Source organism: Pantherophis guttatus, chromosome 4, assembly GCF_059756535.1.
Source record: "Pantherophis guttatus breed Tessera chromosome 4, ASM5975653v1, whole genome shotgun sequence".
NCBI classification, from domain to species: domain Eukaryota; kingdom Metazoa; phylum Chordata; class Lepidosauria; order Squamata; family Colubridae; genus Pantherophis; species Pantherophis guttatus.
The window spans coordinates 140,680,248-140,697,977 of record NC_142066.1 but is presented as its reverse complement, the minus strand read 5'-3'; the positions used below and the strand labels follow the sequence as shown (position 1 = coordinate 140,697,977).

Sequence of the window (17,730 nt, the reverse complement as noted above, 5' to 3'; positions counted from 1 at the left end):
TAAGGGAAAGGAGAACACTAGAGCAAAAATGAATTGGTGAATATTTCTGGATGTATCTGCCATGTTAGAAATGAGGAAATTTTTCTACAAAAATATCTTAACTGTGACTATAACCAGATTCTCTGGTTATCACTGAATCCTTAGTCATTGTACCTATATTATCATATCAATTCAGTTAAGATTTAAAATGAAAAGTAGAAGGGGAAAATTATCACCCTCTTGCATCAATGTCTATGGAGATTCTCAGTAATCCAGGTCATGGTTGTTCCAAAGGTGCTTCAAGAGGTCACTGGACATCCTGCAGAAAGCACAGCTCCACAACACAGTCCTTTCAGCAGTTCCAAGAAGGCTCTCTTACCCATTTGCATTACTCAGGTGATCCTGAGGACACCTACAAACCTCCAAGTGGCCTCAACAACTCTCTAAAGTAATGCAATCGCAGAACAAAAACTTATGACTTGGGGGTCTATGGAGATTCTCATGGTTTTCCCACAGGTGCTTTTTCAGGAGGCAACTGGACTTTGTTTTTTCTTTGAAGACATTTCGCTTCTCATCCAGGAAGCTTCTTCAGCTTGGATTGGATGGTGAAGGGGCATAGGACAGAAAACATCCTGCTGCCAAAAAAAGGCTCCAAACCCACTTACACTATTCAGGTCAGTGGTGGGTTGCTACCTGTTTGCTCTGATTTGGGCGAACTGGTAGCGGCGGCGGGAGCCTCCGCCCACCTGCCTGGATGTCATCAAATATGATCTGCGCATGCGCAGAAGTGGTGCGCGAGAAAAGCGAGCGCACAAGTACGAGTGAACCGGTAGTAAAGGTAAGTGAAACCCACCCCTGCTTCAGGTTATCTTGAGGAAACAGATAAACCACCAAGTGGCCTCAACAACTCTCTAAAATAATGCAAATGATCAGCTTGTCTGCAAGAAATATAAATCCTTCCATTCCCCACAATCCAGTCAGAGCTGAAGAAGGTTCTTGGACGAGAAGTGAAATGTCTTCAAAGAAAAACCAGAACATCCAGTTCCCTATTGAAAAAACACCTTTGGGACTCTTGCACCAATCTATACAATTCATACTGCTGGTGCCCTGTATTAACTAGAACTGATTTAATTGTATAATGTAGTTCTGATAAACACAGAAAAATCACTATTGAAGCTGAGGCTTAGTTCAGTGCTAGAAAAGATGGAACAAAAGTGGCGAAATAACAAATCTGAATAGGAGCATCTTTTCTTCCTGAGCTTAAAGCATATTTTCCTTGCTTTTTTTCAATTACAGGCAGTGGTCTTATCCAGTCTTGACTAAAACTGTCAGTTCCAAAACAGACCCATCTAATCAAGCATATAGCTAATAACAGCCAACAAAGGTATAGATATGAAATTAATACTCATCATGTTCATCAGCATTTTGCATTCAGAGGTATTGGCTGTGCTTACAAGTAGCACTCCTAAGTAGGAACAAACCTTATTTGCTTTTGTAAGGAAGGGCATCCATGGGGGAATATGAGGAAACTGAATGACAAGGGCCTAATTATACAATTGACATAGTTGTATGATTTGCATGATGACATCACAACAGGTCATTTTGACATCATTACAGTTTATTACTGACACACTCTCAACTCAGACACATTAATTTTATTCTTAATTATTTTAGCTAATTATGCATTTGAGTGGGATCGAGCAGGTGGACATACCCATCAATGTTTCTGAACAATTCTTCAAAACTCTCATCGGTAAATAGGTTATTGCCATAATTTAATAATTTGCCTAAACTATAAATAATTGACCTCTAAGTAAATATACATGAGTATGGAATTCGACTATGGAATTTGATTAAAGAACGTGAAATTATACTATTTCTTTATTAAGATAATTATTTAATTTTCATATTTGTGGCTAATTTAGTTTTTTTATACTTTATTTTTCATAATTCTTCAGTTAAAATACATGTGCTACTACAGCTGTAAAATTTATATTTTACAGCTGTAGTAATTTATAACTACAGGAAGGAATGAGTCAATGTAGGAAAAGTTTGTAAAAGGTTTATAGGATTATGCCTTTAGACAGGCAATATTTCTTCCCAATATTTTATAAAAAGTTTATACCTCAGTCCAGTATTGGCCATGAGAATATTTGATAGACTGGCCTGATTTATATATTATCTAATTTGGCTTGTTAGATTTTGGATGAGTATTTTGTCCTAATCCTAGCTATTTTAGTTTAGTTAATAAAGGATAGCTTAGAAAATTTGAGCACAGTAATAAGTCTGTTAATTAACTGCAAATACTGTCATTTTTTTGAAAAGCAGTATTTTTGTCTGAAGCAAAAAAAAAAAAAATCCTGAACACATAGTAAATGTATTAAATATATTTACTAGGACAAGTTCAGAAGAAATGCATGTTGCAAATGTGCAGAATAAAAATGTATGATTTGGGGTCTATGGAGATTCTTAAGTCATCCAGGTCATGGTTTTCCCAAAGGTGCTTTTTCAGGAAGCAACTGGACTTTGTTTTTTCTTTGAACATGTTTCACTTCTCATCCAGGAAGCTTCTTCAGCTCTGACTAGATGGTAAAGGGACAGTGAAAGTACACAGGACAGAAAACATTCTGCAGCCAAGAAGGCTCCAAACCAGAGGTCCTCAAACCTTTTAAACAGGCCAATTCACGCTCCCTCAGACTATTGGGAGGCCGGACCAGCTAGGTGGGCGTGGCTAGGTGGTCATGTGACTGGGTGAGCGGCACCAATTTAGGGGGAGGGCATGGCCGGGGTGGTTGCGACCAACTGGGTGTGACCATTTTTTGCCTCCTGGGAATGGGCGTGCTTTTACCATCTCTACTTGCAAGAGGAACATGCTCCACATGCGGGCCAAGGGCAAGACCTGTGAGGGGGCCAAGGAGATGACCAGCGGCGACCTGCGCTCCAACTACAAGCCAGAAGAGATGGGATGGAGTAGGTAGCAACTGCCCCACACCCTCCTTACCTTGTCTTCACCCGCAGCGGCAGCAGTAGCGAAAGGCAGAGGCACCGGGGAGACGCATGTGGTCCAGCCTGCTGGATGCGTCAGGCAGCCACCTGCCCTGTCCCGGCCACATGGGATGGAGCAGGCGTGTCCGGTGGTCCACATCACATGCCTCCCCCCCACTGCTGGTGCCAGTGACACCACCGCCATGCCTATTTCTTGGAGGGCCAGTTGCAGAGTCCCTGCTGCCAGACTACCTGCATCTTGGCAGATGCCGCTCATTTTGCATCTGAAGGGTGTGACACACATCGACACGCACATATTGCCACCGCCTGGATTCTCTGCAGCTGCTTTGGTCCGCGAGGCTGCACTGCCCACATCACCCCTCCACCAGCTGGCCCACCTGCCTGCCAACCCACACCCTTCGGACATGCGAAACAGGCTCGGGAAAGGGCTGTGCATGTCTGGCAGGCATGCATCTCTAGGAGCGGATCTGACAAGGAAGTCCCAAGATGGGGCCTCAGCAGCACTGATCCACTGGCCGGCCAGCCCTTCCCATCTCCCTCTCCAATGGTGGAGACAGACATCCTTCAGAGGAAGGCAGCCTCGCCCCAGAACTACCGAGTGGGAGAAGGGCGGGCACCCAAGTGGCAGTGGTGGGGGGGGAAGAAGGCAGCAGGGGCAACTGTTGGAGCGCCCGCTCCCTAGCTCACTCTTGTCTCGCCAGCCCCGCTTCACCAACAGGTGCCCGCTGGCTTGCAGGAGCCTCTTTCGGGCCAGGAGCTCCAGGGCTGTGGTGGCTGCTTGTCTACTTGGAGCACGCTGGTTAATCCCCGCCCAGAGTCTGGGGACAGATGGACAGAGGAAGCCCGAGTTAAGAAGCGAGGGTGGAGGATGCAGTTTTCCCCTCTGGGGCCTTTGCGCATCCCATTTTTGACCTCCCTGGTCCCCAGAACAATTCTGCTGGCCAAAAACTGGACACACAGAGGCACTCCGGGGCCTCCTGCATTCCGTTTTTGACTTCCACAGCCCCGGAAGCACTCTACCAGCCAAAAATGTTGGCATCATCTTCCAATTCCAGCCCATGGAGCTTGCCGAAGGTAAGGCATGCACTCTGCAGAAGGCGGGTGGACAGGGTGATGTGGGCAGGGTAGCCTCATGGTCCCATGCAGGTTGAATTAATGTCTTTGGCAGGTTGTATTAGGTCTGTGGGCCATAATTTGAGGGCCTCTGCGCTAAACCCACATGCACTATTCAGGTGATCTTGTGATCCAAACCACAGATAAACCACTAGATGGCCTAAAAAAATGCAGATGACCAGCTGTCTGCAAGAAATATAAATTCCCATCATCCAGTTAAAGCTGAAGAAGCTTGGATGAGAAGCGAAACGTCTTTAAAGAAAAAACAAGAAATCCAGTTGCCTCCTGAAAAAGCACTTTTGGGACAATTGTGGCTTATGGGGCAGGAAATGTGGATTCTATAGAAATGTATGGTTATAACAATTTAATGAGACTTACGATCAATATTTTGCCACCATATTGTCACTTAAGTCTTTCTGAATTCTGATTTTTATAATCAGCCATATTTGTTTTGATAGTTCTACTTTTGCTAACTAACCTGGGTACTCTTAAAATGGAAAAATCTAATATAATATACATGCAATTTACATATTACAGATTATTCTGAACTCTATATCTACTGTTTAATATTTATAAGCATTGGATTTTTATTAAATGAGAAGTATTCTTAATATAAGCCTCCATGAGAAGTTTGAAATGTATAATCCAGCTATGAGTTTCTTGTCTTCATCTTTTCTAGAGTAAGACTCAATTTCAGAAATATGGATTTGAAGCCCTGGTGATTCCATTGAGTTACCATTTTTCCTCCAAACTAGGTAACCCATGAACCATTGGGTCATTGTTTCAGAGATATTTTCTTAAACCAAGAAGCAGTATGAACATGGATGGGCAAAAAAGCAATGAAAGTTAATTCCTATATCCTGCAGGCTTCTCCCTTGACTTTGCTTGGGGGAAGCTGGTTAGAAGCATTGGAAATCATGATCACCTGGCTGCAGCAGCATATGGTGGCACCTGCAGCAGCTACAACCTTGCTAATACATCTGGTGTTAAGATGCTTTTCTTAAAATTTCAGTCCCATGGGGATAATGGGTCCCTGATTTTTTAAAGTTAGCCCACTTGAGTTAATTTGATTCAAACATTATTGCACTATAATACATTGTTTTGCCCAGCTGAAGTTAAAAGGCAGAACTTTAGCTGTATATAAATAGAATTACAGTTGCTCAAATATCTGGTTTACTTGGTTTGACAACTCATGCTCAAGACAGAAGCTGTTACATCCATTTTCAGGAATCCTCACTCAGAGGCCATAAACACTGTCTTATTACATCCAAGACATCTCTCAGTTAGACTACTGCAGTGCATTCCATGTGGACAGCTTTTGAAAAGCATTTGGAAGTTACAATTGGTCCAGAATACAGCTCTGGACCAGTTGTAATGAATGAATGAAAGCATACATCTTGAGGTACCTATGTAACACCTGTAATTCAAGAGCTGCACTGGTTTCTAGCTGGCTGTCTCCTTTAAATTCCTTTATGATTTAGGACCTGGATATCTGTAGGATTGCTTTCTCTTGATTACATCTGCTGTCCAATAACATAAGCAAGGCAGCCCTTTCTGTATTCCCTTAATTAGAGATTGCCTCCTTTAGAGGCAGAACAAATATACCTTTTCAGTAACTTCTATCCCCAACTCTGGAATAGTATCCCTTCAGATAAAATACCATCTCCTAGTTTTCAGAGTTAGTGGCTGGCTATTCTAACCAGGCCTAGGAGCAGGCTTGTTAAGGCTATCCTTGCAAACAAATAATTGTCACTGTATTTCAAATATACATCCTGTCTTAAATGATTATAATTTTATGGTTTTCATGTTAATTTCTTGTTTTTAATCCCAAATTATGGTTTTGTGAAGACTATTGATCTATTAATTGAAAGGGATTATAAATAAAAATAAGAACTAGAATTGAAAATGCTATGGTGTGTGGTCTTTAATGCTGAAATAGACTGCAGCAAAAGTTGCATCTAAGAAGCTTGCCTGAGGTTTGTATGTATTTGTCCCCTCAAAAACGCTATGCTGCTTTTGACAAGTGCTAGTAGGATAAAGGTAAAAGGAGGATGATAAGGAGTCAAGAAATTCCTCAGCCTCAGCACCAATATAATACTGATGTTATAATCATTTCTTTCATAATGTCTTATTTGAATAAGCTGACGATCAACTTTTTCTGCTGGAAACTGTTAACTCTAAAATATGGGATATGCGGTTTTAAATAGTGTGTATAACAGATTTGCACACCTGTCAGTTAATTCTATAGAATTTTTGATGTCACAGAGACCTGTCTTACAGAGGAGAGAATAAAGTGGCTTGGGAAGCAATGAAAATTAAATGAAAATAGGATTTAGAGAGAATATTGAGCCGCCATCTCCCTGCTGCAATGTTTAAACTGAACCGGGCCGCGCACGTCAACTGTCTCCCTCTAGGCCTGAGGAGATGCTCCCGGTTTCTCGAGGGCTGAGGCGTGTATTCTCCCCCGTATGTTCCTCCACGCGTCAGTGATGCAGTCGTCCCACCTTCACTCGTTTCCCAGCGTGTGAAGGGGTGGGGGTGGGTGCCTCAGCGTCACCCGAACAGCTACAGTGCTTTGGGAAAGAGTAGACCTACTTCGGCCCGCCGAGAGTGTCAAAACCGCCGCTTTTTCGTGCCTGTTTCTCGTGCTCGCGTCGCGCGCTCTTCAGCAACGCCGTGCCCGCGCTTTTGCGCGATGCAGTGTGGGAATGGCTGTGGCGCTGGGGTTGGCTGAAAGAGGCGGCCAGTCGAGGTTTAATGTCCGCCATGTTGGCCGTGGCGTACTGAGCAGACCAGGAGCGGCGAGGAGAGAAACCGGCACCCTAGCCTGGCCGCGCCACCCGGCGCCGCTGGGACCCGCCTCGGAGCGAGCCCCGCCCCGCCGCGGGAGCCCCGGTCCCTCCATGAGAGCTCTCGGCGGGGTCCGGCTCTCAGCTCGGAGCGCTCTCGCTGCTTCCCCCCCCTTTTCCGGAGCAGCAGCAGCCGCCATAGCAGTTGCAGCCGCCGACGACTAACATGAGCAAACTGTCGTTCCGGGCCCGGGCGCTGGACGCGTCTAAGCCGCTTCCCGTCTTCCGCTGCGAGGACTTGCCCGACCTGGCCGAGTATGCCTCGATCAACCGGGCCGTGCCGCAGATGCCCACGGGCATGGAGAAGGAAGAGGAGTCGGTACGTGAGAGACCCCCTCCCGTCCCTACTCCGGCCGAGCCGGGCCCCGCCATCGCCCTGTACCCAGGCCCCCACCATCGCCTCTGCGCAAGCACAAAATGGCCGCCATTTTCTCCCCGCTTCCTCCCTCTTTCCTCCCCTCCCCCTATGGAAAGAGGGTGATGTTGAACCCTAATAGCCCCGTCTGCCCTCCCTGTGGATGCCCTCCTAAGATATCTGTGTATGTTGACTCGAGTGCAAAGGCCGCCTGCCGTGCTCCCCTCAGCCTCCCGAAAGGCACAAAGGGGTCACGTGATTCGGCGGGCAGCCGCCATTTTGTTAATGCCTCTAGTTCGTTGGGCTGGGCCTTAGTACCGCAGCAGCTGCGAGAATGCGAGCTGAAACGGCGCGGAGGTTCCACTCATTGGACACTAGGTGGCGTCTTTGTATTCTATTAGTGGTCAGGCTACAAGCATGGATGGTTTTGACGTTTACCAGTCCGGGGTTTGCTGCTGTCAGTTCTGTAACTATCAGTTAAGTTATGGGACAGAAGGTAGGCTCTTGCACTGCATGGGTAAGTAATAAAGACGAGTTGTTCAGTTTACAGGAAGAAATGGGATGAAAAACCTGGTTATTGGCTGATGCTATTTAACTGAAGAGCCTCCTAGAAATATATTAATGATTTCCCCAAATAAAATTGGCTTGTTGACTACTCGACTAATACAGAAAATCAGTTAAATTAGTCTGGTCATTTCACCAATTTTTTTGTTTTTTTAAGCCAGATAATTGGCACTAATTTAATTCAGTTTTGAGGTGAGCAGCAATAAAAGCAGAAACAGTATTTAGGAGTCATATAGTGTTCACAGTAAAATACTCATCTTTTAACATAATGTAATAATCATGTTTACTAATGTACATAATATAATTTCTTTAGCATATAGGAAGTACATAATCTCAAACTGTATAAACCACATAAATGGCGCATTTTACTTAAGAAAAGTTAGTAGTATATTAATACATGCATCATACTTGATTGTATCACAGTATCCTTGGCATCAAGTGTTTAAAGATTGAATGGTAACATGTTTGTCTCATTGGTGTTTAAATGAAGAAAAAGCATGTTTTACTTAATTCATATATGTAGTGCATATTCAAAACTTATTTTTTTAGTAAAATCTACTTAATATCAATTTGAAAAGACCTAGTTTTTCTCTTCTATTTTTTTCCTTGAGACCACTGGGTTAATAGTAAGTTTGAGAACTAAAAATTAGGCTGGATTTCTTTTATCCTGAATTTGTGCAGCTGCCCACATTTAGATAGATAGAGATGCACTGACTCACTAGGCTTCAGGTCCTGCTGATAGAAATTAATAGATTGATAGTATATGTTTGCAGAGATATTAAGACTCTTAAATTTAGTAAGACTTTCTTATGTTAGATCATATGAAATTGATCATAACAATTAAAGAAACTCCTGTTGATTAAATTTAGCATATTTAAGAAAATGCTGTCTGTAAAAATTAGAACTTTTCTTAACTATATAAGCTATATTTGGCTAAATAGCTTGATACATATGGAACAATATTTGGATTAAAGAATTTTACTGAATAAAGTGAGAACATAAAACCTTACTATAAATAAACAAACAAACAAACTAAGCTTAGAGAAAATTAAGTAGAATATAACCAAATAGATAATAATAAATAATACAATACATTTAGGAACCATCTCAACATATTATTGCAGTATGTCTACAAGAGGACAGGTCCACAGACAGTCTGGAACAAGGACATAGTAATCTTGGCCAAGCTACTTCAGAAGAGAAATTTGGAAGTGAGAAAAGAGTAAAATTTTCAGATAGTTATCACTGGAAGCACTAGCCTACCAGGCACCTTACTTACCCTCATTTTAATTAAAAGTGGGAAAACTGATATATTGCAAATCATAAACTTCTAGTGCCATCTTTATTTCCAAGAATACTAATTCTTAGCCAACTTAGAAGAAACAAATGCTGACGGCAGTTTGAGTGGTTTTCTTGAGATAAGACCACAAGCAAGGAGAAGGAAGAAAAAATAGAGGCTGTGACAAAGATAGGTTTCAAAAATTGGCCATATAGTAAATGAATGCCACAGTAAATTCAAATACATCCACAAATAATTGTTGCCCATGGCCAAGACCATCTCCTTTTACATAATGTAGAATCAATTCCTGAACATATAACTGTAATAACAAAAAATACACCAGATTCTGAACTTTATCCCCAAGTCTTACCCATTCTTTCAACTAAAATTAGAGGAACTATTACTGTCCTGTCCTGCATGTATCTTTCAGGGTTTCTGGTTGTTTACAGTAGATATTCTAACCACTGTTTGGTGTCTTTCTCATTTGGGAAAATACATGTTTCTTTGAGAATCAAATCAAGATCTAGGATTTAAATTTCATAATATATTATCTCCACCAGATTGATTTAATTTGCTTGAGTGATCAGGCTTTGTCTATTAGCATGCTACTTGTGCATAGTAACCTTGGATAAGATAAATATTCTGTGCTTATGTACCAATATGACCTGTATGCGTGAACCCCCTTAACCATAACCTGGCTTGATTTCTTTAGATCACTGCTTGCTTGCTTGCTTTTTTAACTTATTGCCACATGTTTCCTGTATAGATCTAGTTGTTATTAATATTCTATAGTACTATATTTACAGTAGCATGTTTTAATGTACAAGTCTGCATATTGCCAGATACACATCTCAACTACGTTTACTGCTGTAGAGAGTACATGAAATTCAAAATTGTTTTATGCTTTATATAGAAAGTGTATCCAGGGTTAATATATTGGTCAGTATAAATGCAGCTTTATATTCACTTCTTAAAACTTAATTAATAATCAGTTGTCATTCTCATCTTGTTTATAGCATCTACTGTGTTTCTCCGAAAACACAACCCACCCCAGTAATAAGACCAACCCTAATTTTTGGGGAATGGGCCTAATATTACCCTTACCCTGAAAATAAGCCGGGGCAATGGGCATGGCCAGCACAAGAGGCAGTACGAGGGGGCAACTGTCCGGCTGCAGCCTACTGGCCCCTTGGGGCAGCGCAAATACTGCTTTTTCCCTTCTCTTTCTGGGTGCAGCGCTTCTGCTTGTTGGGCCACTTCCCTGAAGCCAGCAGCTCAGTGGCCAGTGTTTTGCTTTTTCCCTCTTTTTGGAAGACTTGGGGAGGTTTTGGCAAACGGGAGGAAAATGGGGAGCGGGATTTTCCTGCCTATCATTCTTTCCTCAGTCTGTGTTGAGCTTGAGGAATGGATGACAGGCGGGAAAACCCCATCCCCATTTTCCTCCTGTTCACCAAAAAGCCTCCATTCTGAACGCTGAAGGTTCGTAATGGAGGCGATGGTGCGTCCACGGTGCGTCCAGCTGGCCTGCTGCACCTCAAAAAAAGTAAAACCACCTGGAGCCCAAGTGCTTATTTTCAAGTCCAAAAGAAAATAAGACTATGTCTTGTTTTCTGAGGAACACAGTAAGTGAATACGTTTTTTGTGTTTCAATATAAACAGGATAACTGCAAAGAATAAAATTACTGAAGTTTCAATCGTGATGACTTACATTTAATTCAAATAAATAATATGAGATCAGATATTCTCAATTGCCAATAGAATAATAGGGCTATTCTTGATGTTCTTTATTTGGAGAATTTGCTATCAGTTTCAACAACAGTCCAATTTTCCTATAATAGATAGAATGGAGAGAGTTATGAATATAATATTAAGAATTTGAATATGCAAAATAGCCTTGTGAATAAATGAGGCGTCTTAAATATGGAACATATAGCTCAATTATCTTTTTTTGCACTGCAGAATTTTTTCCCCCTATTCCATTAGTATTAGGATTTTAATTCCTTATATCTCCTCAAGTGCTTCCATCTAATTCTTCTCCTTAGTTTTGGAAGCTAGACAGAGTAAGCAAAGAAATAAGGAACCAGTTTACCCCAACAATATCTTAAATTGAGGCTTTTATCTATGTGACAATAATGATTGGTTTCACATGTTAAACCATGCTTTGCCTAATTGACAGGATTCTTACAGTCCAATCCAAATACACTATGTCTGTTTTTTATTTTATTTTTTAAATGATCAAACAGAATTGTAATTGTAAAGGCATCAGTTCTTCAAAGATGGGAAGATATACTGGTACAAAAATACTTAGAATTGTATATATTTAAAAACAAACTTGAGTTTCACTCCTTAGCAAATTGGCAGTCAGTACAGTAGCTTTAGCAGTGAAACAATAAATTCAAAGGTAAACAGCCCACGAAAAACTTAGCCACCACATTTTTACCAGCTATAACTGATTAAGTATAACAGAGTGCTCTAATAATCAAAATATAAGGTTAACTATTTATGAAAACCTAGCTGGATTATTTCCATCCAAGATAAGATATTACCATCAAGATTGGTAATGGTATTTCTGACCACTTAGGCTTTCAATGACATTGATGATTCTAGCTCCAACTTCTCTGTTCATTCTGATTTAATGCAACCCATATAGAACAGACAAATGTACATACCCAGAAAACACTAAACAACAAGAATCTCTGTTTGCAAGATTCAGCAGTTTAAGTCCACTATATCAGGGTTTCCCAACCTTTCCTACTTTGCGGACCAGTGGGGAGGGGAGAGGGGATGGTTCTACATGAGCAGCTTGCAAGCGCATGCACAACTTTATTTGCATGAATGGCAGGCATACTGACTCGTTGCTTGCGCAAATGGAGCGCTTGCATGCTGTTTGTGCAAGTGGGGATGAGCACAGGTGCTTGCCCACTATGCCCACAGCCCAGTTCTGAAAGACTGAAGGCATGATAGTGGGCCGTGGCCTGGAGGTTGGGGGCCCCTTTGCTGTCTTATCACTGCATCCAGTCATTGCTTCTGGACATGTATAGCCTCTCAAGTTAGATGTTACAAATAAATTAATATATCAGCATATTATTGATGATACCAAGCCATGAAAATTCTGATAATTGCCTCAATCAGTTTCATAAAGATAATGGTTTGTGGCATTTGACAGCCTTGGCCCTGTTAGCCAGTAATACTGTCTGAGGCCTGTCACTACAAGCAGTACTAGTGTAACATAGTACACCAATATCTAACTCATAGAAATGATCAGAGAGAACCATTTGATCAAGAGCCACTGAGAGATCAAGTTTAAGTGAATTATTGTTTTTCTTACAGGATGTTAATCAGCCAAGATGACTATGGCTGATTTTTTTTTTATCTTAAATTAGGCTGAATCTAGATTAACAGTAGTTCAGAATCAGTCACTTGTAAGAGCAGCTGCATAAATCAAGCAATGGGTGATAATTAGAAAATTTACTGATCTATAGAAGGTTTCTTCAGCATTTGGTGGACTGCTATTCTTTTTGAGACTGGTGTTACAACTCCATAATGGTATGATAGATTCACAACAAAGGCTAACATCAACAAAATAAAGTATCCATTACACATATCCTCAAAAACCTACTATGCATCCCTTGTTCACTGACATAATATCTTCTGGACTAAATGAGTTCTAACACTCTGAAAACTACCTGCAATTGGTAAAAACCATGACAGCCCATCTACTACCAGGTGATAACTACCAAAAAGACATACCTTTTCTTAAGTCCCTGTATCGGCTGTATCAATAGGTTTCAGAGTGTTCTTTATCTCCTATAAAGCCTTTATTATTTTGCCCTGAGGTATCTCCAGAACTCTGTTCTCCAATTAGAACTGATACACTTGTATATACATCTCAAGAAAAAATATCTTGCGTTTTGTGAGATTTGGTGGATCCAATGACAATGGGTTTTTTTTATGTAATGGCTTCAATATTGTGAATCAGACTTAACCTTTCTATTCCCATAGTTTTCTGAGAAACATTAAAAACTGAATTGTTTTGAAAGCCCTTTGACAATTGATGTCATCTTGCTGGTTGATTAATAGTCATGCAGTTCTCTCCTATAGCATGTGTGATTCATATACTAATAGTTATAATTTGGGGGGTTGGAGTTTTTTTCTTACTGTGAACATTTTAATATCTGTGATTTGATACTGTTTTATACTTAACCATGCATGTTTTTACTTACATACTATATTATACCATGGATGTTTTAATTTTGTTGTACAGAGTTGACGACATATAAACCCAATAAATAAATAAATGGAGGCCAATGAACATCAGACAATAAATTTCTTCCTTCTGTGTGCAGATTTGACATTTAGCCCCTTGTTTGTGGATTGATCTTACCATTTCATGTAACAATTTGAGGTATGTGTTAATAGTTACAGACAATAAAAACTAATGTTGCTGTTTCAGTCAAATGTGGATACTTTAAATAGTAACAGTTAATTTTGTAATAAAGGTGGCATTTTGTAAAATGTTTTATAATAAAATGAATCATAATAAATAGGCAGAATTAGTTTATTACAGTGACTGAGTTTGCTCCTCGTGCAACACTGTAATGTGGTTTGGCATGTTGACTTAATCCAGCTATTGTGGGTTGTACGCCATGGTTTTGTGACTTTGTTACAGAAAACCATCACACTATTGACTTTTGCAATGCTCAGTGCAAAAGAAGAATAAAAAATAGAGAGCAAAAGAAATTAAACAAAATAGATGTATAAATAGATGGATCCAGTTTATGCTAACACTATTCTTTTTCTGTCCTTGCAAACCATTCTTGCTTCCATCACATCTTTAAACCACTTCACACATTAACTTTTGACTTTAATTTTTTTCAGTCTCAGTTTTTATGATTACATCTCCATTCATCTATGTATGGATTCATCTCATTCCTTTTGTTATACAGTCATCCTTCATATAATTGTTTTGGAATTCAGGTTTTATTCTTATTGTGCATTTTAATCACCCAGTTCTATCCCAAAGGTGCTTTTTCAAGAGACAACTGGACTTTCTGGTTTTCTTTGAAGACATTTTGCTTCTCATCCATTCATCCATGAAGCTTCTTCAGCTCTAACTGGATGGTAGGGAATGGAAGGATTTATACTCCTTGCAGATAATTGGTCATTTGCATTCTTTTAGAGAATCATTGAGGTCACCTGGAGGTTTATCTGTGTCATCAGAGTCACCTGAGTGGTGCAAATTGGTGTGGAGCCTTCTTGGAACTGTTGAAAGGACTGTGTTGTAGATTGGAGATAATGTCGTATCCCTCCCTCTCTGTTGGGAGAGGGTTGTTCAATTTTGATGTAGATGGCCTCTTTAACCCCTCTTTCAAACCAGCGATCCTCTTGGTCCAAAATATAGAGTTTGTTGTCTTCCAAAAGAATAGCCTGTGTCTTTTAAATGCAAATGAACTGCTGAATCTAGTCCTGATGTTGTTTGTTTTCCTATGTTGTTCTGTGCGCATGGGACAACATAGGAGAACAAACAGCATCAGCACTAGATTCAGCAGTTCATTTGCATTTAAAAAACATAGGCCATTCTTTTGGAAGTCAACAAACTCCATATTTTGGGCCAAGCGGATTGCTGGTTTGAAAGAGGGGTTAAAGAGGCCATCTATGTCAAAATTGAACAGCCCTCTCTCGGGGGGTGGGGTACAACATCATCTATCTCCAATCTACAACACAGTCCTTTCAACAGTTTCAAGAAGGCTTTGCACCAATTTGCATTACTCAGGTCACCCGGATGACACAGATAAACCTCCAGGTGATCTCAACGACTCACTAAAAGAATGCAGATGACTAGCTGTCTGTAAGGAGTATAAATCCTTCCATTTCCCACCATCCAGTCAGATCTGAAGAAGCTTCTTGGATGAGAAGCAAAATGTCTTCAAAGAAGAACCAGAAAGGCCAGTTGCCTCTTGAAAAAGCACCTTTGGGACAACCATGACCTGGATGACTGAGACTCTCCATAGACACTCAGATCTATATTCAGATCATTTTCATTCATCAACCCTTCATTCTTGGCCCTGTTCTTATTTTACCTACATATACTATTTAATTTCTTATACCCACTGCATTCAACTTCAGTATTTTTACATACTGAACTCTCACTTATATATCTAGCTATTCACTAGTTTCTATAGGTGCCTTGTGCATAAATTCTCAGTGGTTAACCACGTTTCTATTTACTTATTTATTAAATTTATATGCAACCCATCTCACTATTGAGCAACTCTGGGTGGCTTACAACATCATAAAACAAGTTATAAACATTAAAATATTAAAAGTTAACAAAAACTTAAGAAAGGAACCCATACATAAATGGGGTGGAGGTGAGGTCTTCTTAATTTAACCACTCCAGAGTGGGCCACTTCCACCAGGGCCCCAAGCCAATAGGCAGAGCCAGGTTTTAAGGCCTCTCTTGGAAAGTGAAGAGAATGGGGGTGGATCTCATGTCAAGGGGCACAATGTTTCAAAGAGTGGGAGCCATCGCAAAAAAGGCTCTTTTCCTGAACCCATACTGCTTTCCCCATACAATGTAATAGCAATAAAGTACAATAAAACATCCATAATATAAAATTAAACATTGTAAAATGAAACAAGAAACAGTAATAAATGGATAGTTTCATATAACTCATCACAGGCTTTCTAAAACAATTCAATTTATAAAAATGCTCAAAAAGCCAATAACATGGGACAATCTAGTGGAAGGCTATTGCATACTACAGGCATCTTACAAAAGGATGAATGAATCAGATGTTGAATTTGGCCGGAGATGACAATCTTATGGGTCCTAAGGTGCCAAGCAACCAAAGGTTTATAGGTCAAGATTAGTGATTTGAATTGTATCTAAAAGATGATGAGAACCAAGTAAAATGCTTTTATTGCTATATGCCAACTAACAAATGGGCTGCTTATGCTGGATTGTAGTTTCCAAATAATCTTCAAAGCAACCCCATAAAGTGCACCAATACAAGTGAGTAGCGTAGAGGAAAGAGTTGTTATCTTAAGGTTCTCCTGGCCACATCTTCTTTTGACATATCCATTTTTCACTTCCAAGTACCTCAGGGGCAAATGTACATACTTACACACAACCCTTTTAGGTCCTTTTGACAAACAAATGTCCTTCCCAAGAGAAGTAGTCTTTCTTTAACAACCACAATTGGAACTGGCAATTCTGTCACTAGGTAATGCAGTCACTAAATGGAAAGTTGTATGATTGTGACTGGGCTTATGATTTTATTTCAATTTTTCTCACTCCGCTGCCTTGAAATTTTTACCCCAGTGCTGCAATAATTAAGAGGACTGGAATTGTTTGTGAGTAAACAGGCACACAATGGGGAATATACATGGAAAACAATGATCTGGTGTTATTTGTTTATATTGCTTGAATCTGGAAGCCATTGGGAAAACTGCCAATATATTTCCCATTGCATACCTCACTCTGCCAGGCAGAGGAGAGAAAAGAAGAGTTATGCATAGAATGACCCATACTAACTGACTGCAATAGCAAACATTTCACAGAAATTGCTTTTTAAATAGCATGTTCATTGCAAAGATATTTTTCATCGCTGTTGTAACTTCAAATTGTCATTGCACAAAGCATTCAATATGCAAGATCTACCCGTAAACCACACACTATCCATTACACTTTTACCAGCATTTGCATATCATAACATTTCTCTATCCAATTTTCCATCTTTACAAGTTTTTAAACAAGAGTGATATAATTCTACCTGCAATTTTTCTTACCATTTACAACAATCATTCACTCCATTTTCCCAATAAAATACAACTAATTTCATTTTTGATCCAGTAATTTTAAAATATACAGATAGTCCTTGATTTTCAGCCACAATTGAGCCAAAACATCTGTTGCTAAGTGAGTTTTGCTCCATTTTATGACCTTTCTTGCCACAGTTATTGCATGAGTCACTGCATTTGTTACATTAGTACAGTGGTACCTCAATACTCATGATTAATTGTTGTGGGAGGTGCTACAAGTACTAAAAAGTGTACCAAACAAACTCCCCATATCACATGACCCTTTGTTTTGGCTGGGAAGGACTTCCTGTATGTCCCTTTTCCTATGTCAGTGATGTTCCCAGTGGGGTTGCCTTCCTGTCCGTCCTTCGCCGTTGTCCTCCACTTCCTTTTTCAGCAACCTTCCTGACATGGCCAACTTCCTGTCTGTTTTCCATGGCTATTCTTTTCTTCCTATTGCAGCATGTTGAGTACCAAAAAAATGATGCATACCAGGATAACTTTTTTGTGTCAAAATGCGTTGAGTACCAAATTCAACAAGTTTTGAAGTTGTTGGTAGTTAAATACCAAGTTACGATTATAATACAATTGTTAATTGAATCTGGCTTCACCCTTGATTTTGCCTCTCAGAAAGTCTTAAGAGGTAATCAGATGACCCCAGGATACTGCATAATGGTCACAAATGGTCATAAATATGAACCATTTATCAGCATCCACATTTTGATTATGTGCTCATGGGGATACTGCAATCACCAAAAGTGTGAAAAATGGCCACAAGCCAC

The 17,730-nt window shown here is 40.2% G+C and overlaps 2 protein-coding genes across 19 annotated transcripts in view; one reads left to right on the top strand and one right to left on the bottom strand.

Annotated features, from left to right (window-relative positions):
* Positions 1-1,517, bottom strand: part of CCDC7 (coiled-coil domain containing 7) — a 292,932-nt gene extending 291,415 nt beyond the window's left edge. For all 12 annotated transcript variants that reach the window (XR_015734107.1, XM_087892982.1, XM_087892984.1 and 9 more), the window contains exon 1: positions 1,461-1,517. The gene's annotated coding sequence lies outside the window, so the exon portion shown is untranslated. The remainder of the gene's footprint in view (positions 1-1,460) is intronic.
* EPC1 (enhancer of polycomb 1) overlaps positions 1-17,730 on the top strand; it is a 126,735-nt gene that overhangs the window by 62,541 nt on the left and 46,464 nt on the right. Inside the window, exons 1-2 of one of the 7 annotated variants that reach the window (XM_087892999.1) lie at positions 6,686-7,266; positions 13,410-13,550. The exons of 3 other annotated variants lie outside the window; for them this stretch is intronic. Coding sequence is in view for 1 of the 4 variants with exons in the window: in XM_034402602.3 (XP_034258493.1) it covers positions 7,114-7,266 (153 nt within the window). In the remaining 3 variants the exon portion in view is untranslated. Of the gene's footprint in view, positions 1-6,341; positions 7,267-13,409; positions 13,551-17,730 lie in introns of those variants that run through there. 3 more of the 7 variants (XM_087893000.1, XM_034402602.3, XM_060683953.2) reach the window with 3 other exon arrangements.